Source organism: Diospyros lotus, chromosome 5 (assembly GCF_014633365.1).
Source record: "Diospyros lotus cultivar Yz01 chromosome 5, ASM1463336v1, whole genome shotgun sequence".
In the NCBI taxonomy this organism is placed as follows: Eukaryota; Viridiplantae; Streptophyta; class Magnoliopsida; order Ericales; family Ebenaceae; genus Diospyros; species Diospyros lotus.
Window position 1 is genome coordinate 11,177,638 of NC_068342.1, and position 25,280 is coordinate 11,202,917.

At 37.0% G+C, this 25,280-nt stretch overlaps 1 protein-coding gene across 3 annotated transcripts in view; it reads right to left on the minus strand.

Moving 5' to 3' along the window:
• Nucleotides 1-25,280, minus strand: part of LOC127801162 (glycine--tRNA ligase, chloroplastic/mitochondrial 2) — a 133,120-nt gene that overhangs the window by 74,528 nt on the left and 33,312 nt on the right. For all 3 annotated transcript variants that reach the window (XM_052336047.1, XM_052336049.1, XM_052336048.1), the window contains 5 exons: nt 18,336-18,452; nt 18,132-18,233; nt 17,623-17,749; nt 1,027-1,110; nt 719-805 (listed from right to left, as the gene is read on the minus strand). In XM_052336047.1, the coding sequence (XP_052192007.1) occupies nt 719-805; nt 1,027-1,110; nt 17,623-17,749; nt 18,132-18,233; nt 18,336-18,452 (517 nt within the window). The remainder of the gene's footprint in view (nt 1-718; nt 806-1,026; nt 1,111-17,622; nt 17,750-18,131; nt 18,234-18,335; nt 18,453-25,280) is intronic.

The following is a 25,280-nucleotide window of genomic DNA, read 5'->3' on the forward strand; positions in this document are numbered from 1 at the left end:
GAAAAAGGCAAGAAGAAGAAAGAAAAATATGACAAAGAAAAGATAAAGGACCAAGAGAAGGCGAAGGAATGATCAAATGGTGAAAACAAGGATTGGATGAAGAAATGACGATACGGTTGTTGTAATTTATTGGGGACAAGAAATCTCTCAAGGAGGGGGAATTGTCATGACCCCAAGAATATAATAGTAGTTGTAGTTGAATGCATTTATTGTTTGTACCTTAGGCTACTGATTCATATTGTACCTTTCAGTTACAACTAAAACTGAAAGATAAGAGAACTATAAATAGGCTATCAGTTAGAGGATTGTCATTAGTTGTTGAATGATAACAAATTTCCAATCATCTCTCTCTCATCAATTCTCTCCCAAATTCTCCCTATTCTCTCTCTGTTATTTCTGAATTCCCCCTCTATTTTTCTAATTTCTCCCTCCCTTTCTATCCGCTCTCCCTCGATTTCTTCCAAATTCCATTCTAAACCCTAGGCAAAGTCACGGTTCCTGACATGAGAGTATTCATAATAAAGTCATAGCCACTCTCATTGAAGATAAGATGCAAGAGACACAATTAAGATAGTTTGATCATATGAAAAGAAAACCAGTAGAGATCCTATGAGGAGAGTGGATGGAATGAAAAAAGTATATATTGCTTTTCAAGCCAACATTATTTAAGCCAAAAAACCATCAATAAGCACCAAACAGATGATGAAGGAAGCCATACCACCAGTCTGCGAGGTGTGCCAAATGCTAGCACTTCTCCATGGGTCAACCTTTGTTTCTCCAGTAATTGCACAATTAGTTCCTTAAGCTGCAAAGACCAGCATGATAAGCATAAGTGTTAGATAATGCACAATATACCTTTACCATGGATATATCACTCAAAAACAATATATATATATATATATCACTTGGCAGCTCTAAGAAAATAAAGGAATGAAGTTAAATAAAAATATTGACCAACCAATATACTAGAGTTATAAAATAGCAAATAAAATAACAAACACGTCTACCACATAATTAACTACACACTTGTTGGCTTGCGTTAACTACATCAGTAGGTGGTAACTCTTCTGTCCCAACTTCAAGCATGAACATCCTTGGTTCCTCAGGGACCTAGGCAACAAAAATAACAAAAACAAATCAATATCATGAATTGGTATAATCCCAAAATTAGTGGAAGCATAATAAAAGTCGAATGGTCAACAGAGATGGGCCAAAAAAATCTTAGATACCCAGGGCTTTACTATTCATTTAACACAAAGAAATGGGAAGTACAAGAGAGAGAGACAAAAAAGTTGCAAATAAAAATATTACTGAACCTGAATCTCAACAATCATAAGAGAAGGGCAAGTCAATAAAAAATATGAGGATAGAAGAACATTGGTGAGTGCAGTAAAATAAAAAATATAAAAAAGCAGAACATAATCATTGCAAAAATCTCCACACCCCTTAGCTTTCATAATACAAATTACATTCAAATGCATAATCACATCAAAACTTTACCCCCCAACAAATGGAATTTTAATGTAAAAGCAAGAACAGGTGCAACAAACCAGCTGCATTTTTCATCAAAGTTTCAAATAAAATAGCATTGGTAAAGATAAGTTAAAAATCATTGGGGGTGGAAGAGAAAGCAACCAGGGCAATTCCTATATCTCTACTGAACCAAAAGGATTCTCAAGCAAAATAGACTAATTGTGGTACAACTTTTACACAATTACGAAAAAATAAATAAAATAAATGACTATAGCCAACACCTCATTGTTAAATAGATAATGAAGCAAGATAAGCAAATAAAAAAACACAACGAACAACAAAAATAAGAGATAGATACAGTTGTAAGAAACAGGAAGTAGCCTGGAAAGTGACAAGCCAAAGGAAATTCATCAGTAACAGTTTCAACGTGGATGATTAGATAGAGGAATGCAGGAGACTAAGATTAAATTTGGGTTAACAGCAAGGATAAGATGCAGAATGCAGGCCAAGCATCACGATATGAAAACATGATTTATTTACAAGAGTTGAATGGACACACAATCTCAGACAAATGAGAATCAAAGCAGCAGTAAGAGCCTTATTGATGAGAGTTCTCTTTTTGCCAATAGCATCAGAGGCACAGACAAAAAGGGTAACCATAAGTAATCTATTAGCCATCTTATCAAATGAGAGAAAAATTCATTAACCTGCAAAACTTTGCCATAATGGAATCTAGAATAGTGGCTGCATTTTCCAAATTTTTTGTCAATGGGATGTGTATCAGGGACCTACGTGCCAGCGAGAGCTTCAGGAAGGAAAACATAAATCACTTCCAAAAATTAAGAAGTCGGGTCTAGAATGGTAATAACACAATTCAAGCATTTTTTTCCTTCTCAGAATCTCATTTGATAAAAAGAGGAAGAAACAAATAATAAGCATGCAAATTGTGTATAAAAGCATCAGAATTTGCATGCAAATTGTGTATCAGAATTTGCATCCCTTCACCCAAAAGTGTTTGAAGGGATGAAGCTTAAACAGCAGTTAGAGTTACAGGTGGCCTACAAAATGAACCACAATAAGGATACTACTGTCACCTGAAAAATGATACACAGAATTGAGAGAAAAAAGAAAAGAGGAAAAGAACTAATCAAATCTATTAAGCTAAGGTTACAAGTATTTATACTAAAAACCTGCAACTGCTATGTACAAGGTACTAGTCTATGCAGAAAATCTAATACAAGCTAAATACAAATTCTCAACACTCCCCCTCAAGCAAGCATATACATATCATATGCGCCTAACTTGGAACAAATATATTCAATCCTCTGACTTCAAAGAGCCTTAGTAAACAGGTTAGCCAGCCGATCCATAGTCCCAACCAATGCTCTAGAAATCTCACTAGAAACCAGTTTTTCTCGCACAAAGTGATAGTCTATTTCAATATGCTTGGTCCTTTCATGGAAAACAGGATTACGGGAAATATGAAAAGCAGCCTAATTCTCACACATAAGCTACATAGAACCTGAATCACCAAACTACAGCTCCTTTAAGAAGTTATTTCAGCCAAATCAGCTCACATGTAGCTAATGCCAAGCCTCTATACTCGGCTTCAGCACTAGATCTGGCAATAACAAGCTGCTTTTTACTCTTCCAAGAAACCAGAATGCCTCCAACCATAGCCAGAACTAGACCATCTAACAAATGGACAGCCTGCCCAATCAACATCTGCATAACCAGTCACTTGTGTATGACCTTTATCCTCAAATAATAAGCCTTTACCAGACGAACTCTTAATATGTCGCAAAATATGCACCAAAGCCTGCTAATAACCATCACAAGGAGAATCCAAAAACTGGCTAACCACACTAATAGCAAACAACATCTAGTCAAATCACTATAGCATAATTCAGCTTCCCAATCAGTCTCCTATAATGCCCTAGATCATGAACAGGCTCCCCTTGTCCTAGAACAAGCTTAGAATTAGGATCCATGGGTGGATCAATGGGCCTAGAATCATGGAGAAAAGCATTTTTTATGTCAAGCTGATGAAGAGGCCAATGTCTAATGGCAGCCATGGAAAGAAAAAAACAGACTGAAGCAATTCGACTAGGGAAAAGGTATCTCCATATCAAGACTAAAGATGTGTATAACCCTAGGAACCAGATGTGCTTTCAATCTGTCAATAGAGTCATCATGGCCAATGATAACAGTAAAAACTCAGCGGCAACCAACTATGGATTTCCCGAGAGAAATGGGAACCAAATCGCAAGTCCCATTAGCAAGCAAAGCAAACATCTCCTCATCCATAGCATGATGCCAACCACAATGAGCAAGAGCCTCTGTGAAACAGAATGAAAACAGAAGGTTTGAAAAGAAGTAGTACCACATCCAATCTGATTAAAAGAAATAAAATGATTCTCCAAACTTTACAATAGAGAGGCTATCGAATATATATAGCCTTGACTACTATACCTACACCTCACAGCTAATTAATAATCCTCTACAACTAGAACCACCGTTGAATAATACAACTAGCCAAATACAAAACACAGCATAATACAAGAAACAACTGTTATAAAGAATAAGACTACAATTGAGCTGTCTCATTCTCTTCAACATGCCCCTTCAATTGAGACTTCCTTGAAGCATTCTTCTGTGCTGCTGCTGTAATAGTAAACTGCCAATACATAGGTGTCATTTGAAGACCAAGCTTATTACACAAGAACTGAAATCTATCCTTAGGCAGTCCTTTAGTAAAAATATCAGCAATTTGGTACATTGTGGGAACATAACGAATTTCCACAGCACCACACTCTTAACCTTTTTACAAACGAAATGCACATCAATCTCAATGTACTTGGTTCTGTAATGGAAAACAGGATTTTCAGAGATAGACTTTGCTGCCAAATTATCACACCAAAGAAAATGAGTCTTAGAGCACGAAAACCCAAGCTCATGAAAAAGAGATTTCAACCACAAAATTTTTGTAACTCCTTGGGCAACAGCCCGATATTCTGCTTCTCCAACAGACCTAGCAACAACGGTCTGCTTCTTAGATCCCCAAACAAGTAGATTATTTCCAAGAAAAGCACACCAACCACCAGTAGACCGCCTTGTGATCTTGCATCCATCATGATCCGCATCAGTATAAACACTTAGAGGTAAATCTGTAGACGATGGAGTAAATACCAGACCTAAGCCAACTGTCCCTTGAGATAACGAACTAACCGCTTACAAGCCCACCAATGTTGATCCTTAGGACAGCTTAAAAACCGACTTAGCTTGTTTACTACAAAAGCAACATCCAGTCAGGTGTATGTAAGATACTGAAGAGAACCTACAACTGTTCTATATAGCAATGGATCAAAAAATAGGTCTCCTTCATTAGTAATGAAGTGGCAGAACTGAGTGGAACAGCACAAGGCTTGTAATCAGCCATAGCAGCCTTGTTAAGTAAATCAAGGGTATATTTTGATTGAGTTAGATAGAGACCTGTAGAATCTCTATAAGCTTCAAACCCTAGAAAATAATTCACCGAACCAAGCGTCTTCAAAGCAAATTTTTTATCAAGATCACCAATAAAATCATGCAAAGCAACAATGTTTGATCCAGTTACTAAGATATCATCAACATAGACAAGTACAAACAAAAAAAAACTCAGAGGTCCTTTTACGAAATAACTTCTCAAATGGAGTAAGAAAACGAAGTGGTGAAGCTAGAAGCAAATTGATAGTGTAAATAGCTGTTTGAAAAGCTTCAACCCAATACTTCAAAGGCATATTGGCATGTGTTAAAAGAGTAAGTCTCATTTCAGCAATGTGCTTATGTTTTCTTTCGGCCACACCATTTTGTCGGTGAGTGTAGGGATAAGAAAAACGATATTGAATATCGGAAGTATGAAGATAGGGTAAAAAAGCTATAAATTCCCCACCATTATCCGTTTGAAGAGCTTTGAGTTTAAACTGATATTGCAATTCAGCAAACTTATGAAAAGCTTTGAAAATGGATAAGGTTTCAAACTTTAATTTCATTGAATACAGCCAGGTATATCGAGTATAGGCATCAACAAAGATAATATAATACCTATAACCCTCAACAGACAACATAGGGGCAGGACCCCATAGATCTGAATAAACCAATTCCAAGGGATGACCTGCTGTAATAGAACAGTTTGTAAAGGGTAATTGATGCAATTTACCAAATTTGCATGAATCACAAAATGATAAATCAGTAGACGAACAAGGAACACTGATTTTATTTAGAAATTGTTTTAATACAGAAAAAGAAGGATGTCCCAACCTAGCTTGCCACTACTTATAGAGTCTATCAGTACAAGACACTGACATGCTGGATTTATTACAATTTCCCTAACTACTATTACAACTTGCTAAACAGCAGACACTTGACAAAAAAGGCCTTGAAGATTTTGAAGGAAACACAGCAACAGGAGAGCTAGAACCAGCTGAAGATGTAGCATGAACAAATGCCAGATCCAGCTGATAGAGGCCATTTTTAAGAACTCCTTGAAGTAGCACCTTGCCCGACACCTTGTCCTTAATCAAACAAAAATTAGAATGAAATTCAGTAATGACATTATGATCATTGGTAAGCTGTGAAACAATCATTAAGTTCTTTTTCATGCAAGGAACATGAAGAACTTGAGATAAGGAAAGAATAGAAAGAGGATTAGTTTGTGTAAGGATATTACCAGTTCCAACATTAGCAATAGCAAGAGCCTTACCATTTCCTACTACTACTTTGTCACTGCCACCATAGGGAGTATGAAGAGAAAGGTTGTGAAGGCTAGAGGTGATATGGTTTGTAGCACCAGAGTCTACACACCAAGAAGTATCACCAAGTTGATAAGATGACGAAGAAGAAGACGAATATTGCTCATTCAAAGGAGGAGAGGATAAACCATGATGAGTCTCATGAGCAAACCCTAAGTCTGTCAAGAAAGCTCCATTACCCTCATGAGAAGCTACAAAAGCCTGAGAACTGGATTCATTTCCACCTCTACCAAAGGATGGACGTTGAAAATTGCTATCAAATCTATGATAACATCGATCAGCTAAGTGTCCAAGTTTCCACAAAGTTGACAATAAAATCTCCTTCCAGAAAATCAGCCTCTGTCTCGACCTCCTCTATTTTGAAAACCTCCTCTATTATTATTCACATTGCTATTTCTAGTCTGTTGTGAAGCATAGTTAACATTCATAGCAGCAGTAGAATCAAATTTAGGCATTGTACTAGACATATTCATGTTCTTTGAAGCTAACCTCTAATCATGCATCATTAAAAGATACTGAACTTTCTCAAGATCAATCTCATTCATCTGATACATAATTAAGCCAACAACTATGTCATAATCCTCATCTAATCCATGCAAAATAGTCATTAATAGATCTTGATTATTTAACGGTTCTCCAATTGCTGCTAACGCATGATTGATAGTTTTGATTCTTAGAACATAGTCAGTTACTGTCATATCACCTTTCTTAATCGACCTAAGTTGTTGTTTCAACTGAAAAGAACCAGCAACAGTTTGACGACAAAACAGATTATCAAAAGTAGTCCATACCTCTGTTGCAGATTCACAATGAATAACTTGACCGATTACCTCCTTATCAATTGTCAAAAATAGCCATCCTAGGAGAAGTTGAGCTGATCGCATCCACTTAAGGAAATCAGGATTAACAACTGGCTTAATATCATCAGATTGAACATATTTAGGCGGTAGATCTGTTTTGTTTATGAACAGCAGCAGATCAAAAGCCCTAATTGTAGCTAAGATCCGCGCCTTCCAATAGAGGTAATTGTTCGAATCAAGTTTTGTAGGCACAAAACTAAATGCTTTAGACACAGAAGCAAAATCCGACAAAGTGGCAGAGGATAAGGAGGAAGAAGATGAGGTCAAATCACGAGAAGCCATGGACGCAAGTTGCGATGGCTCGGATACCATGAAACAGGATGAAAATAGAAGGTTTGAAAAGAAGTAGTACCTCGTCCAATCTGATTAAAAGAAATAAAATGATTCTCCACACATTACAATAGAAAGGCTATCGAATATATATAGCCTTGACTACTATGCCTACACCTCATAGCTAATTAATAATCCTTTACAACCAGAACCACCGTTGAATAATACAACTAGCCAAATACAAAACACAGCATAATAAAAGAAACAATTGTTATAAAGAATAAGATTACAATTGAGCTGTCTCATTCTCTTCAACACTTTGCAACTGTTTTAAGAATAGAAATAGACGAAAGAATAGAAACAAAGGTGGAATGGATAGAAGATAAAAAATGATAGCTCAAAAAAGTGTAAATAGGTTGCGAATTATGAGAAGAATAAGTACCTCTATATAGAGAACATTGAACTAGACCGAAAACTAAAGAAATAATGGCACCCATAGGAAGACAAGCATCAACACATATTGCATTTGAACCAACCCCATGAAATGCCATGCACAGTCTACTAACCAGCTACTTATGACTTCCCAACCCTCTGAGTGGTTACACAATAGAACCAAAGAAGACACAACTTTTCTTTGGCCTAGTCACATCCCTCTCTTTTGCGACACAACGACAATAGAGAGGGATGGGAACTGCAGCATCTAGAGGAACATGAAATGGAGAAACCACACCATCTGGAGGAATAGAAGAAGTCCAAGAACAACATTGATATGTCAAGAGAGGATAAGAAGGAATAAAGGAAGTAATGGGATAATAAATAGTAGAAACCAAATCAGAAAAAGAAGGAACAGGAAGAACCTCATCAAGAGATGAGGAAGAAGAAAGGGTAGAAGAAGTAAAGAAAGGATACACCCAAAAAAGGTAACATTAGAAGAAGGCAAATACTGATGGAGATCAAGGGAGAAACACTTATAATAACCCTTCTGAAATCGAGAATATCCCAAGAAGACACATTTAACAAATCGAGGTGATAGTTTGCCCATTCCTGGTGATAAAACATGAACAAAATAGGTGGAACCAAAAATATGAAAAGGATACAAGGGTTCATGAGGAATAAGTACGGTATGAGGAACAATAGAAGGCATCCAATTAATCACATAGCAAGAAGTTAAAAGAGCAACATCCCAAAAAAGAAGAGGAATATGCATATGAACCAATAAGGTATGAGATGTCTCAATGGGAAGAGATTTTTACGTTTTGCTACCCCACTTTGTTGCGGAGTATATGGACACGAAGTTTGATGAAGAATGCCATGAGAAAATAGAAAAGATTGAGAAGACTTGGAACAATATTCCTTGGCAATATCACTTTGAAGGATACAAATAGAATAATCAAACTATGTCTTAACCTCATTATAAAATGAAGTGAATGAAGACAACAACATAGTTTGACCCTTCATCAAACAGAGCCAAGCACAACAAAAAAAAAAATCGTCAATAAAAGTAGCAAAGTAAGAAAAACCTTACAACAACAACAACATATCCAGGCTTTATCCCACTATGTGGGGTCGGCTACATGAATTCTAAACTTCCATGTATTTCTGTCTTTTGTCATATCTTCATTTAGGCCCATACACTTTATATCAAACTTTAATGTTTCTCCCAAAGTCTTCTTGGGTTTGCCTCTATCTCTTTTTTTGGACTAATTGTTCCATTTCATCAACTCTCCTCATAAGAGCGTCTCTTGGTCTTCGTCTCACATGACCAAACCATCTTAGTCTAGTCTCTCTCATCTTCTCCTCAATTAGCACTACTTCTACCTTATTACAAATAATCTAATTTCTAATTTTATCTTTTCTTGTATGGCCGCACATCCATCTTAGCATCCTCATCTCTGCTACACTCGTCTTTTGCTCATGCTGGTATTTGACTACCCAACACTCTGAGCCATACAACAAAATTAGTCTTATAACTGTCATATAGAATTTTCCTTTCAGTTTAAATGGGATTTTACCATCATATAACACTCCCGATGCATTTCTCCATTTTAGCCAACCTACCTTAATTCTATGCGTGACATCCTCGTGCATTTCTCCATCTTTTTGAATCATTGATCCCAAATATCGAAAATGGTCTTTTCTTTGTATGATTTAGTCTTCCAATTTTATTATAACATCCTTCACTCTTGCATTCTTACTAAATTTGCATTCCATATATTATGTTTTCCTTCTACTTAATTTAAATCCCTTAGATTCTAAATTATTTCTCCACAACTCAAGTTTAGTGTTCACTCCCTCTTTTGTTTCATCCACCAACACTATGTCATCTACAAATATTATACACCAAGGCACCTCTGTCGGAACGTGTTTAGTGAGTTCATCCATTACTAAAGCAAATAAGTATGGACTAAGTGTAAAACCTTGATGCAGTCCCATTACAATTTTAAACGGTTCAGTATCCCCTCCACATGTTTTGACCCTTGTCTCTGCACCATGATACATGTCCCTAAAGGCTTGTATATAGGCTATTCAGACTCCTTTCTTCTCTAAAACCCTCCATAATACTTCTCCAAGGACCCTATCATAGGCCTTTTCTAGATCTATAAATACTATATGCAGGTCCTTCTGATGATTCCGATACCTTTCCATTAGGCGTCTCAGTAGGTATATAGCTTCCATTGTTGACTTATCAAGCATGAAACCAAAGTAAGAAAAACCTTGTTTAGATTAAACTAGACTTGGACCTAAACATCCAAAATGCATAAGAGAAAAAGGAGAATCGGCTATTTTATTAATCCAATTAGGAAAAGAATAGCATACATTTTTGCTAAATTAGCCAGATTTACAATCTGAAGACTGTAAAGAAGAAAAAGATAGGACAATCTGTTTAAGTAAAGACAAATGACAATGGCCTAACCTACAATGAATCGATAAAAGTGTGGTCATAGTAATAGTACAAACAGAGGGTAAGGAAAGATGATAAAGGCCTTCAGATTTATGTCATGCGCCAATCATTCGTCCAATATTCCAATCCTACACTAAAACAAAATTGGAATCAAAGATAACCCGACAATCAAGAGATTTAGTCAAACGACTAACAAAGATTAAACTATAAGGACAATGAGGTACATGCAGGACTGAATTAAGAGATAATGAAGGCGATGGATTGGCTTGGCCTATACCCACAGGGATGGCCTTAGAACCATCAGCCACCGTAATAGAAGGCAATATATTAGAGGACTCAATATGAGAAAACAAAAAATTATTACAAAAAATATGTTCAAAGGCTGCAGAATCAAGGATCCAAGGACTAAGTAATGAATGGGATACACAAGCAGAGGAAGAACCTGCCATTGGAAAAATAATAGAACCTGCAACTTGTGCAACTGAGGCTACGAAAGTAGATGCCTGCTTAGTTACTTGGAACTGGCAAAATTCAGCTAACTCTCCCTGGAAACAAGCTGAGAAACAACACCTGACCCTGAAATAACACCCTATCCAGCTGAAACTGAGATAGAAACAGAATCGGCAGTCAACTGGTCGGCGATATCATCCATAGATCCACATTTGCTTTAGGTGGACAACCACATAATGCATAACAGGTCTCTTTATAATGACATGGTTTACAACAATATAAGGAAAAAGGTCGTTTTCCCCCTTTTCCACCACACTATGGCTGATTATTCTTGGATTGATTACCAAAGGATGTAGCCTGAGAAACCATAGTAGTGAAGCGAGAGCCTCAAGGTCGCACAGAAAGGAAAACGGGATGAAAAATACCTCGGGACTCAAATGTTATTGAAAAACAGATAAAATGTACCGATACAATAACTAAGGACTTGAATGTCCTTATATACAACTGAATATAAACTACTGTCTACTAACACAATAACTAACAACTAATTAAACCAGTAATTAAACAATAACAAACAGAACAACATAAACTACTCTTCCACGCTCCCCCTCAGATTAGGCTCCCTTGGTAGCACCAAGCCAGCAGAACCAATTTCAGCAGTTGAAGATAACATTGTTGAAGATAATGCTTTTGAATCAGACTGAGAGGGACTCATAGGTGATTGCTGAAGCCTTAGCTTGTTACACAGAAAAACAAACCAATTTCTTGACAAACCTTATGTAAAAATATCAGCCCCTTGATGAAGAGTAGGAACATATCTAACATCAACATCTCAACTTTCAATATTCTCACGGACAAAATGCACATCAATCTCAATATGCTTTGTCCTAGAATGAAAAACTGGGTTCTCAGCCATAGTTTTAGCTGCTAGGTTGTCACACCACAAGATAGGAGTCTTCTCACAAGGAAATCCTAATTCTGACAGTAAGGACTTTAGCCACAAGATCTCGGTAACTCCTTGAGCAACTGCTCGATATTCTGCTTCCCCTACAGACCGAGCCCACTACTGATTGCTTTCTAGAACTCCAGACCAGCAAGTTACAACCAAGAAACACACACAATCCACTGGTAGATTTTCGAGTTACCCTACACCCAGCATGATCAGCATCTGTGAATACATTGAGACCCATATCTTGAGGAGAAGGTGTAAATATCAGCCCTAAATGAGTAGTGCCCTTAAGATATCTCAACAACCTTTTGCAGGCTTGCCAATGTTGAACTTTAGGGGCTGAGAGAAATTGACTGAGTTTATTTACTGTGAATGCAATATCTGGCCGAGTATAGGTCAAATATTGGAGGGATCCGATGATGGTTCAATAAAATGAAGGCTCAGAAAAGAGAACACCCTCATCAATCAAAGATAAACCCGAAGTCATAGGTGTTAGACAAGATTTACAGTTCTCCATTGTTGCTTTCTTTAACAAGTCCATGGTGTACTTAGACTAGGTGAGATAAAGTCCAGTGGAGTTTCTATAGACTTCAAACCCAAGAAAATAGTTAATCGAACCAAGAGTTTTCAGTGCAAAAGTCTTATCCAAATCACCAGTACACGCTTGAAGAGCCAAGGAGTCCGAACCAGTCACCAAGATATCATCAACATAGATTAAAACAAATAACACATAAGAAGATGTTCTTTTAATAAAAAGAAAAGCATCAGACACTGCCTTCTTAAAACCCCACTGTTGTAAAGCTCCCTTAAGCTTATTATACCAAGCATGAGGAGCTTGGCGAAGTCCATACAAAGACTTTTTCAACTGACAAACATGAGTAGGAAAATCAGAACTTACAAATCCTTTTGGCTACCTCATAAAAACAATCTCATCAAGATCACCATTTAATTTCATTGCTAACATCAACTTGTTGAATATCCCACCGAATGTAACTGCCAAAGAGAACAAAACCCGAATAGTAGGAGCCTTAACTACCGGACTAAAAGTCTCATTATAATCAACAGGGTTTTGAAGGAAACCTTTGGCAACCAGCCGAGCCTTATGCTTCAAAGCTGAGCCATCAGAATTATATTTCACCCGAAACACCCATTTGCAATCAATTAGATTCATATTAGAAGAAAATGGAACCAAATCCCATGTATGATTGCATTGAAGTGCAGTATATTCGTCATTCATAGCTCTCACTCATTTAGGATCTAAGAAAGCCTCTTGAACTGAATTAGGCTCTGAGGTACTTACAAAGGCAAATGGAGATGAAACAGAGAGATGTTTGGACTTGGACCGGGTGATCATAGGGTGAATGGATGGAGCAGGAGCATGCTTAGAGGTAGAAAATTTAGGACGATCAGGTTGAGCAGACCTCAAACATTCGGGAGATCTAGAAAAGGGTTGAGCAGAAGAATTAGGTGGAACGACAAAGGACAAGGGAGAGGACCGTGCTGCTTGAGGAGATATTAAAGAGGAAGAACTGACCAGAAAAGAAGAGATGGAATGAAGAGTGGAAGTAGATTGACCAGAATAAACATTCGAAGCAGAGGATGCAGAGGTGCAATTTGAGGAGGAACTCCACAATACAGAATAAGGAAACTCCTCTGAATTAAATTTGACATGACGAGAAATATAGATTCTCCCTGAGGGGTGTAAACACTTGAAACCAGCATGAACATGACTATAACCTAGAAAAACACACTTGGTGGAATGAAACTGAAATTTGTGTCTATTATAGGGTCGAAGGAAAGGAAAACATGCCTAACCAAATGGTTGTAATTGCATATAATCAGGCCCTTTATGATAAAGAACTGAGAATGGGGACTCAAAGTTTAAGGTAGAAACGGGCAAATGATTAATAATATGAACAGCTGTGGTAAAAGCTTCTACCCAAAATTTTAAAGATATTTGAGCATGAGCAAATAAGGTAAGCCCCATTTCAGCTATGTGGCAATGTTTACGCTCAGTCACACCATTTTGTTGGTGTGTATGAGGACAAGTGAACCTAGGTTGAATACCACAAGTGGTAAGATAAGGTAGGAAGGCTTCGAACTCACCTCCATTGTCAGTTTGGAGAGCCTTTAGTTTGGCATTATATTGGAGTTCAGCAAGCTTATGAAAAGTTTGAAAAATGGCTAGGGCATCAGACTTTAATTTCAAAGGATATAGCCATGTGTATCGAGTGTATGCATCAACAAAAATAATATAGTATCTAAACCCCTCAGTGGACAGCATTGGTGCTGGTCCCCATAGATCGGAATACACAAGTTCTAGGGGAGCTTTGGCTGTAATTATGCAATCATCAAAACAAAGTTTATGCATTTTGCCAACCTTGAAAGAATCACAAAAGAAGACATCTGATCTTGAACAAGATAGACCAATTTTATTCAATACAAGTCAAAGAACATTCAAAGACGGATGCCCTAATTTGGCATGCCACTGCTGACAAGTTTTAGAAACATAAGAAGCAACAAAAAAAAAAAAGAGGACTTAGTAGACAAAACTAGTCCATTACAATTATTTGAAAAGGAACTATCTAACGAAGCAAAAGCAACTTGAAATCTTTTTGACAAGGAAACTAATGATCTGGACTGAGAAACAGAGTTTGGCACCAATTTTGAATCAGCAGAACCAAAAACTGGATCAAGACAATACAGTCCATCTCTAAGAATCCCTCGAAGCAACATACGACCGAATGCCTTGTCCTTAACAAAACAAGAATCAGCATGAAACTCAGTAACCAAATTATGGTCTTTAGTGAGTTGAGAAACATTGAGAAGATTCTATTACATAGAAGGAACATGCAACACATTAGGTAGAGATAAGAAAGTTTTAGGAGATGTTTGTGTGCATAGGTGACTAGAGCCAATGTGAGTGATGGATAACTTCTTACCATTACCGACGGCAACTCTATCACTACCACCATAAGGAGAATGTATTGACAAGTTATTTAGGTTGGAAGTAATATGATTTGTGGCACCGAAGTCCACAATCCACGACGTTTCACCACGAGAAGATGAAATAGGAGAGAAATGATTAGCAGAAAATGACGAAGTGTCTGAAGATGGAGGTGGAGGCAAGTTACCATAGTAAGGCGGAGGCAAGGTGCCATAATAAGCCTCAGAACTATCAGCTGAGTAGGCTTCATTAGAGCCAATGGGATGAGCCACGAATGACCGCGATTATTCACCAAAGGACCACTGCCTCTACCAAACTGAGAGCCAAAATTTGGTTTAGGAGGTGTAAAAGAAAATGGTGTGCTCCTCTGAAAGTTCTGATCAAATCGATGATAACAGCGATCAACCAAATAACCAAGCCGTCCACAAAATTGACAATACATTTTACGGCAAGAGGAACGACCACGTCCACGTCCTCTATAATTTCCACCTCTAAAAGGCGCACCTCTAGAACCAACACCATCTCTAGACACTCCAGAATCATCCTTTGTCCATTATGAGGTCAAATTAACACTGGTAGATCCAATGTTATAAACAAAAGAAACACTAGAAGTGTTCTTAGCAGCAAGCCTCTGTTCATGCATTAATAGAAGATATTGAACTTTATCAATATCAATATCATCCATCTGGTATGTAACTAAACTTACGACAGTCTCAAAATCACTATCCAAACCGTGTAGAATAGCCATCAATAATTCTCTATCATTCAGCAGTTCTCCAATAGCAGCTAGGGCATGTCCAATACTCTTAAGTTTCAAAATATACTTATTAACAGACAGATCATTCTTCTTCATAGACCTTCACTATTGCTTTAATTGAAATGATTTTGCAACAGTTTGTTGTGAGTATAAATTTTCAAGCACACTCCAGACTTCAGAAGAAGACTCACAATGAATGTCTTGTGCTAAAACATCCTTCTCTATAGTCGAAAATAGCCAGCCTAAGAGAAGTTGATCTAACCTGATCCAACTAAAATAATCAAGATTGATCACTTGAGCATCGCGATCTGGATTCTCTGGATCGCAAATGTACTGCGCAGGTGTTGGAGACTTCTTAATGTATTGCTGCAAGTCAAACGCCCTAATTGTAGTTGAGATATGAGCTTTCCAGAACAAATAATTGCTGGAATTCAATTTGATCAGAACAAAACTAAAAGCCTTCGCCACCGCTATAAATTCTGAATGTGAAGCCGAAGATACTGCAGAATTGGAGCGAGGCAACAGAGAGGAGCTAATAGTGTGAGAAGAAGCCATCGACGCAAGTCAGATTGGCTCTGATACCATGAAGCAAGAGCCTCAAGGTTGCACAGAAAGGAAAACGAGATGAAAAATACCTTGAGACTCAAATGTTATTGAAAAACAGATAAAATGTACCGATACAACAACTGAGGACTTGAATGTCCTTATATACAACTGAATATAAACTACAGTCTACTAACACAATAACTAACAACTAATTAAACCAGTAATTAAACAATAACAAACAGAACAACATAAACTACTCTTCCACAAGTAGACCCTCAGTTGCTGAATCAGGGCCATTAAAAGTCTGAGTACTACACAGCAGCCTTGCAACACTCCTTCCAAAGTAGGAAAGACAGGTCCAATAAGGATTTGTGTTCTAACACTCCCCCCAAGTCAGATCCTAATCCAGCCAATGTAAGCACCATGAACAGTTTATCACGTTGGACAAGTTGGTCAGTAACATTTTCAGTGATTCGCAGCATGATATTGAAATTTGTCACAGCAAGCCTTTCTCAGATATGATGTTGTCATATCTAAATCTCCTTTTTGAAGATTAAACAATGTAATAATAATTGTGCACAAACAAAGGATGTCGTTTGTATAAAGCCTGTGTGCATGAGTCTGTGACCATATTTTTGCACTTCTTTTGTAAACATGAAAAAGAAGCACTAGATCTAATTCAATGGACTACCACAACACAGACAAGTTGTGCATCAACTTTATCCCATAATGTCCCACCATTCTCTGGTATATCATTCAATTTCTTAGTTAGATGATTACTAACCCCTTGGCCTCAAAACCACATTTTAACTAAAGCTGACCAGGAAACATGATTTTTCCCATTCAGCTTTTCAGTTCTAATCACAAGAGCACCAGATATGTTTGGAACAACAACAGAAGTATGGGATATGACCCCAGAACCAGACATGTTAAACCCTAATTCCAACAATCAACACAACAAGATGACACCAAAATACCAAATCACAGTCTCAAGAATTCGAGAGCAGCAGATCCCACGTTCAGGAAGAGCAGATTGTACCAGACCAGAGAAATCTCAACCAGTAGGTTGTAGCAGAACAGCAGATTCAGCAGGTCAGATCAGATTTCCAGAGATCCAGAGAAGTTCCTATCTCAGATCACAGCCCTTTATCTGAACATCACGTGAGAGATGATTATTTGAGTAGATTGCAACTCTTGATCAGATTGCAGCCCTTGTTCAAACCAAGAGGATACAGTCCTAAACAAGATTTGATGATTGAATTACATCAAATCTGCTCCAATTCTCCAGATTTATCCCTCAATAACTCTGATACCATGAAAAATGACATACAGAATTGAAAGAAAAAGAACAGAGGAAAAGAGAAATTGGAGGGGAAAAAAACAAATCAAATCTATTAATCTAGGGTTACAAGTATTTCTACTAAAACACTGTAACTGCTATGCATAAAGACTAATCTGTACAGCACACCTAATACAAGCTAATATGAATTCTCAACATCACCTACCCAAGAAAACAGTTTACAATAAGAATTTCCCTAACATTTACAACTACTAAACCTCTGAGGGCAAAGGACGAAAAGAGAAGACAAGATAAGAAGTAACCTAGCATTCAGTCATAGAAAACACAGATCCCAACAGAAGAGGAAAAACAAGAAAAACCGAGTTTCACCAAGCACACCTTTCTAGCTGCTGCCTCCAAAACTTCCTCAGGACAAACAAGATTATCAGCTTCAGAAATAACACCCAATGGATGCACAAGAGACTCCCTTGTCTTTAACCAAAGTTGTGCACATTGACGAGCCAAACTGGAAAGAAATACAAAATGCAAGTATAACAAGTAAAGTTGTGAAACATCACAAACATTAGAGTAGAAAGTCTATATTCTTTCAAGTAATCACTAGCCAAAATTCTCCATCCACATACTTGAAAAATCAACACAGGTAATCTTGATGTGCCAACATTTCCATTACATGCCTTGACATAAGAAATCTAGAATTCATGTAGTCGACTGCACCTAGACATAAGATCTAGAGAATCTTCTGGTGTTCCATCGGATGATGGAATGGCAATCGCATTGACCATATTAAAACATAAGTCATTTCTCAGTTTTGCTTCGTATACTACCAAATACAAGCCTTGCTAAATACATATTGGTGACAATAAAGAAAGCAAGGGAGGCATACTCACCTACGCATCCGACCAAAATAACGAGCCCTTTCTGTCACCCCAACAAAACCTCTAGAGTCTAAAATGTTAAAAGCATGAGATGTCTTTAAAAGCTGATCATACCTAGCAAGTTGGAAGAAAATATCAATTAAAATAAAAACTTTTTAACAATTGTGGATAGCATAAGTATGGCATATAAATGACAAGAAAATTTCAGACACATACGCAGGTATTGCTAAGCCTAAATCAAGCAAAGAGCGAGCCTCTTCCTCAAAAAGATCAAAGTGTTTTTGAATACATGCAACACTGGCATGCTCTAGGTAATATCTGCTCATTTCCATCCTAAAACAGGACAAACAACTTTCATTAGTTAGTAGGAACATCTTACCTTATTAGTTAGTAGAAACATAAGAAACAAATTCAAGTATGAAGAACAGAAACTTGGAGGCATATATATATATATGACAAAGAGTACAAGAATCACAGCTGTAAAGACAGCACAAGAAAAGACTTGTCCAGAACATTTGATTCATCATCAGAAACAAACAAAACATAGGGTGCAAGATACAAAATACACATCCAGATTGCCAAAAAAGAGAAATTGGAAGGTTTATTTTTTATGGGTAGTGTTGGAATATCAAATCAAAAAGTTTGAATACAGATAAGACCGAGAGATAAGGTTGGTTGGAGATAAATTTGAATACGGATGAAGCCAAGACATAAGGTTGGTTGGAGATAAGGGAAGATTCAAAAAATTAAATTGATAAAGAGGTAAGTTCCTAAAAAAAAAAAAAGGGAGGCAGTTGATTTCAAATGATAAGTCCAGTTTTAGTGATAAACTTTATCCTTTAAATATATTTAATTTTCCTATTTTTTAGGAGATATTGTAGAAGAGTTCTTGTATACATACCCAATTCGTATACTCAATAAGATATTGAAGCAGTTTTCCATTTCATTAAGTTTTTTTTTTTCTTCCTCTCTAATCGAGTATTCTGCAACCGTTGCTTAGCTGTTTTCAGTTCTGTTCATGGTATCAAAGCCAGCAATCCTTCTGGCTGATTCCTTCCCTTCTGGTTATCTCATCTAAAGTTACCAGTCCCTGTGCTTATGGTGGATAATACCTCTTCCTCTGATAATCCTTATGCCACCTCTTTGATCCCTGATGCTCCATCTCAATCTATGACTCTATGCCTTCCATCCCTTCAAACCTTGATTTCCGTTCCTTTTAAATTACCCAACACAAATTGAATGGGACAAATTTCCAGGAATGGTTCCAATTAGTTTTGTTGGTAATGAAAAGTAAAGGAAAAGTAGGTTAGCTCGATGGATCTCTTCTCGTGCCTCCTAAAAGAACACCTAACTACTTAACCTGGGATGCTAAGAATTCTATTGTAATGGCTTGGTTCATAAGTTACATGGAGCCAAAAATAGGAAGGACTTACCTATTCTAGAAAACTGCAAAGGATATTTGGACAGCAGTGCAAGAAATCTATTTAGACCTCGAAGACACCTCACAATGCTTTGAGATTCAATCAGCCATCAGGACTACTCAACAAGGTAATATGTCAGTGATTGAATATTACAATGTTCTAACAACATTATGGCAAGAAATGGATCTATTCTATGACATAAACTGGCATTGTTCTGAAGATAGTGCCAAATATGTCAAGAAGCTTGAGAAGGAAAGACTGCTTGATTTTTTGCATGGACTCAACAAGGACTTGGATGAAGTTCGTGGCCGACTCCTAGGTTCTAAACCTTTTCCCTCCATTCATGAGGCCTTCGCTGAAATTAGAATAGGGGAAAGCCGCAAGAAGGTGATGCTCAACAACTGATCTCCTCCGGATATAGGTATTCAAAACTCTGCTTTGGCAGTTCATCAAAATAGTCCATTCCATCAGAAAAATCAAAAGAATAAAGACAAGAATCTATGGTGTGATTACTACAACAAACCTAATCACACCAGGGAGACTTGTTGGAAACTACATGGAAAACCAACAAATTGGAAATCAAAGAATCAAAGGAACCAATCTAAGGTGGCCTATGTGACTAAATCAGTTCCGGCAGAGGAGAAACCTGTTAATACTCCTCCATGTACTGCAGAACAGATGGGGATTTTGAAAAATCTATTATCTCAATCCAAGGTATCTAAAGAACCTTAACATACAGTCCCTAATATTGCAGTTGCTCAATGAGGTAATTTTCACTTATCCTTGTTATCTCACCGGAAATCTGAAAATATGTGGATTATAGATTCAGGAGCATCAGATCATATGACCAGTTGTTCCTCCCTATTTTCTACATATGAGAAATGTAATGATAATGCCCAAGTTGCAGTAGCAGATAGCAGTTTGACTAGTATAGCCGAAAATGAGATATTAAACTGCCAGGATTAACACTTTCTTCTGGTTTACATATTCCAAATATCAGCTACAATCTTATATTAGTTAGTAAATTGACTAGAGATATGCAATGTGCAGCTAAATTTTCTTTTTCTTTGTGTGTTTTTCAGGACCTAACTTCGGGGAAGATGACTGGCAATGCTGAAGGAAAATATGGTCTCTATTTTCTGTCTAGTCCCACTCTTTACAAATCTTTTAATTCAATTCCTCTGTCTCATTGTGATTTTATGTTATGGCACAAGCGATTAGGTCATCCTAGTTTTGTTTACCTAAAACGCTTGTACCCTAGATTATTTGGTAAGAAAGACATGATTTCTTTCAATTGTGCACAGTGTGTTCTTACCAAACAATCTCGTAATTCTCATCCTCCTCACACTCATAAACCTTCCATACCCTTCCATCATATTCATAGTGATATTTGGGGACCATCCTGAGACCCAAACTTAACTAGTACTCGCTGGTTTATTACTTTTATGATTTTATCGATGATCACTCAAGAGTGTGTTGGGTTTATCTAATAAAAGACAAATCAAGAGCTAGTGCAATTTTTATTCGATTTCATAAACTTATACAAAATATGTTTCAATCCTCTATTCATATACTTAGATCGCATTATGGGAGGGAATACTTTGGCCCAGATTTCGCAAAATGCCTTTTTTATCAAGGTATTTTTCATCAAAGCTCTTGCCCTTACACCCCATAGCAAAATGGGATAGCTAAAAGAAAAAATAGGCACCTCCTTGAAGTTGTTTGATCCATTATGTTCTCTAGCAATGTTCCTAACTCCTTTAGGGGGGATGCTATGTTAATTGCTACATACCTAATTAACAGGCTTCCTTCTAAAACCCTTAAATTCAAAACTCTTTTTGAGTTGTTTGCTAAAAATATTTCCTAACATCCATATTCTTAACTCTCTTACCCCATGGTCTTTGGCTGCACAACTTTTGTTCATATTCCATCTATACATCGGAGTAAACTAGATAACAAAAGTCTGAAATGTATTTTTGTTGGCTATTCTCCGACACAGCAATGGTACAAGTGTTACTCTCCTACAGCCAAACAATTCTATATGTCCTGTGATGTTTTATTCCTTAAACACCAACCCTACTACCCTACTTCTCTTCAACGGGAGATATCTACAAAAGAGAAGTAGTAGGACTTGTATCTATCTCTTCCTATTATTCTGCCTCCCAATGTTTCTACAAATCCTTCTCCATTGAATGAGCCAAATGTCTTTGCTAAATCTACCACTGAACATATTCCAAAATTATGTGCAAAAGGAGCAAAAAAATCCATTGATCCATCTCAACCCTCTGATCAGCCCCTTAAAGTCTATTCAAGGAGACCTAAAATTTCTTCTCAAATCCAATCATCTGACTGAATGCGGGTTCTAACCTAGAAGAAACGAGAATTGAGGATGATTTTGATGTACCTATTGCTATAAGGAAGGGAGTGAGGTCTTGCACTAAACATCCCATCTCAAACTATCTTACTTATGCTAAGATATCTCCGAAGCATAATAGGGCATTCACTGCTTCAGTAGCATGAGGTAAAAGTTCCTACAAATATACAGCAAGCTTTGAAAAATCCCAAGTGAAAAGAGGTTGTATTAGAGGAAATGAAGGCCTTAGTTGACAATGAAACTAGGGACATTGGTGAGCCACCTAAAGACAAGAAAATAGTGGGCAGCAAGTGGATATTTACAGGAAAATATAATGCTAATGGAAAAATTAACAGGTACAAGGCACAATTGGTTGCACAGGGCTTTACTCAAACATATAAAATAGATTATGAAGAGACTGATAGGCCACCGGTGCAACAAACCTATCATAGGCGTAACAAGCAACTGAAGGCTGGAGGCTGGAATTAAGGGGACCGCACATGCAGGTGTAACAAACAGCATGTGCGCATGGGGAAGGAGGGGTAAAGTTGTAATCCACACTGCTGAAAGAATAATCAGCAGTGTGAATGGGGAATTCTGTTAGGAAAGCGTGGGAAGGGGGTATAAGTAGGATAGGAGATGGAGAATTGATGATGGAGCCTTTGGTAGAGAATTGGGAGAGTTAGGGCCTCTCGAATGCCCTGTTTCATTCTTGTTTTTCTGTTGAAAGGGATTGGAATATATTGGATTGTATTGGAATTCTATTGGAATCCTAACAGAGACTTTTGCCCCTGTAGCTAAATTGAATTCCATTAGAGTATTATTGTCAATGGCTGCAAATCTAGATTGGGAACTTCACCAATTAGACATAAAGAATGCCTTCGAATGGAAGTTTGGAAGAAAAAGTTTTCATGCGAATACGTCATGATTTTGAATCATTAGAAAATCAAAGGTATGCAAATTAAAGAAGGCTCTTTATGGTCTAAAGCAATCACCCAGGGCATGGTTTACAAAATTTAGTGCAACTATGAAGAAGCTTGGCTATCAACAAGGGCAGGCTGATCACACCATGTTTATCAAGCAAACAAAAAATGGAAAATCTATTCTAATTGTGTATGTGGATGACATAATTCTTACAAGTGATGATACTGTAGGGATTCAACAACTAAAAGAGGGTCTACAAGCTGAGTTTAAAGTGAAAGACCTTGGAACACTTAAATACTTCCTTGGCATGGAAGTAGCAAGGAGGAAATATACTCTAGATCTTCTCACTGAAACTTAGCTTGCAAACCTACAAGTACTCCTTTGGAACATAATTGGAAAACAAGGTGCACAAAGGCTAATTATCTTGTGGATAAGGCAAGATACCAAAGGCTGATAGGAAAATTGATCTATCTATCTCTAACAAGACCAGATATTGCGTTTAGTGTAAGTGTTGTAAGTCAATTTATGCATGCTCCTACACAAAGACATCTAGATGCAATAAATCATATTCTCAGATATCTCAAGGGTACACCAAGAAATGGCCTATTGTTCAGAAAATGTGATAACCGTGAAATTGAATGCTATACTAATGAAGATTGGGCATGAGTTGTTGAAGACAGTAAATCTACTTCAGGATACTGCACTAAATTATGGAAAACCTAGTTACTTTGAGGAGTAAAAAGCAGTCAGTGGTAACTAGAAGCAGTGCAAAAGCAGAGTATAGAGCAATTACCCAACGAATATGTGAACTTAAAGATATCATGGGATATACCTATGAAGTTGTATAGTGACAGCAAATCAGCCATTAGCATAATTCACATTCCAATTCAAGCATGTAAGGACTGAAAGACACTTCATCAAGATTGAAATTAAAAACGGAACAATTATCTTCTCGTACATTTCAACTCAAAATCAAGAGGCTGATATTCTAACTAAAGCTATGTCCAAGCCAAGTTTAGAAGTGTTAATTAGCAAGCTGGGAATGATTGGATATCTATTCACCAGTTTGAGAGGGAGTGTTGGAATATCAAATCAAAAAGTTTGAATATGGATAAGACCAAGAGATAAGGTTGGTTGGAAATAAATTTGAATACGGATGAGACCAAGAGATAAGGATGGTTGGAGTTAAGGGAAGATTCAAAAAATTAAACTGATAAAGAGGTAAGTTCCTTAAAAAAAACAAAGGAGGCAGTTGATTTATCTGAATTTCATATTTACCTATGTGAAAAGAAGTAAAGTGATAAGTCTAGCTTTAGTGATAAACTTTATCCTTTAAAGATATTCAATCTCCCTGTTTTTTAGGAGATGTTGTAGAAGAATTCTTGTATATATACCCCATTCGTATACTCAATAAGATATTGAAGCAGTTTTCCATTTCATTAAGTTTTTTTCCTTCCTCTCTAATCAAGTATTCTTCCAACGTTGCTTCAAGCAGCTGTTTTCAGTTCTGTTCAGGTAGTTCAATGAGATTTTTAAAACATGCCTTATATGGGGAGTGCATGTGACAAAAAATAAAACAAAATAAAGATAAAATTGAGCATAAAATCATAGAGCATAAGCATAAATTCGCCAGATATATGGGTTTTTTATCCATCGCACATGCTCCATATTCTAATGTCACTATTAGCAACAAAATGAAAAGCCCAGTGCTGAAAAGGTGTCCTAATAAGGACGAGCAAAGATGAGAACCAGAACAGGTCCATCTAAGGAAGAGCATAGCAGAAAAGAAGACAGTTCCTCTCCAAGAGATTTATTAAGATTACAGAGGAAAGATAAGGAGAGTGGTGCGCCTTCATAGCAACAATAAGGTTTCTCCTTTGCAACTAAAAGGTTATGATTCAAATTGTAGAAACAGCATCTTTATAAGCAAGGGTAATATTGCATACAAAAACAACCCTAGCTTAGCAGAGATCCTCGTACACTAGTGATACCCTTTTTGCAATGAGGAAAGAGACGGAAAGAAAATATTTCTGCAACAACAAATTATGGGCAAAGGAAGCAGTAAACAACACCATTAAGAAGTAGATACATGACAAACCCCACATAATTATCGTTTAACAGAAAGATTGATGTAATCAACAAGAATAATTAAAGCTTTTAAATTTCATGAAACAAGACCTCCCTCAAATTATTACTTTCTTCAATAACAAATAATAAATTTCATATAGTAAGTAGTGTGAAAGACAAGTTTCATAATTAAGTATTTCTAAACATTCAAATGCTCATATCATCTAGGAACTCTAAGACACATTAACATTTTGAACTCTTTCAAATCCCAAAACTACCTAAATCAAGAGAAGCGAATTATCATTGACATTGGCTATGGTAATGAGCTGTATGATTTTAGAGATCTTGGGCAAGATCAAGAAAACCAGGTGTTAAGCAATATGCCATATAGTTCTT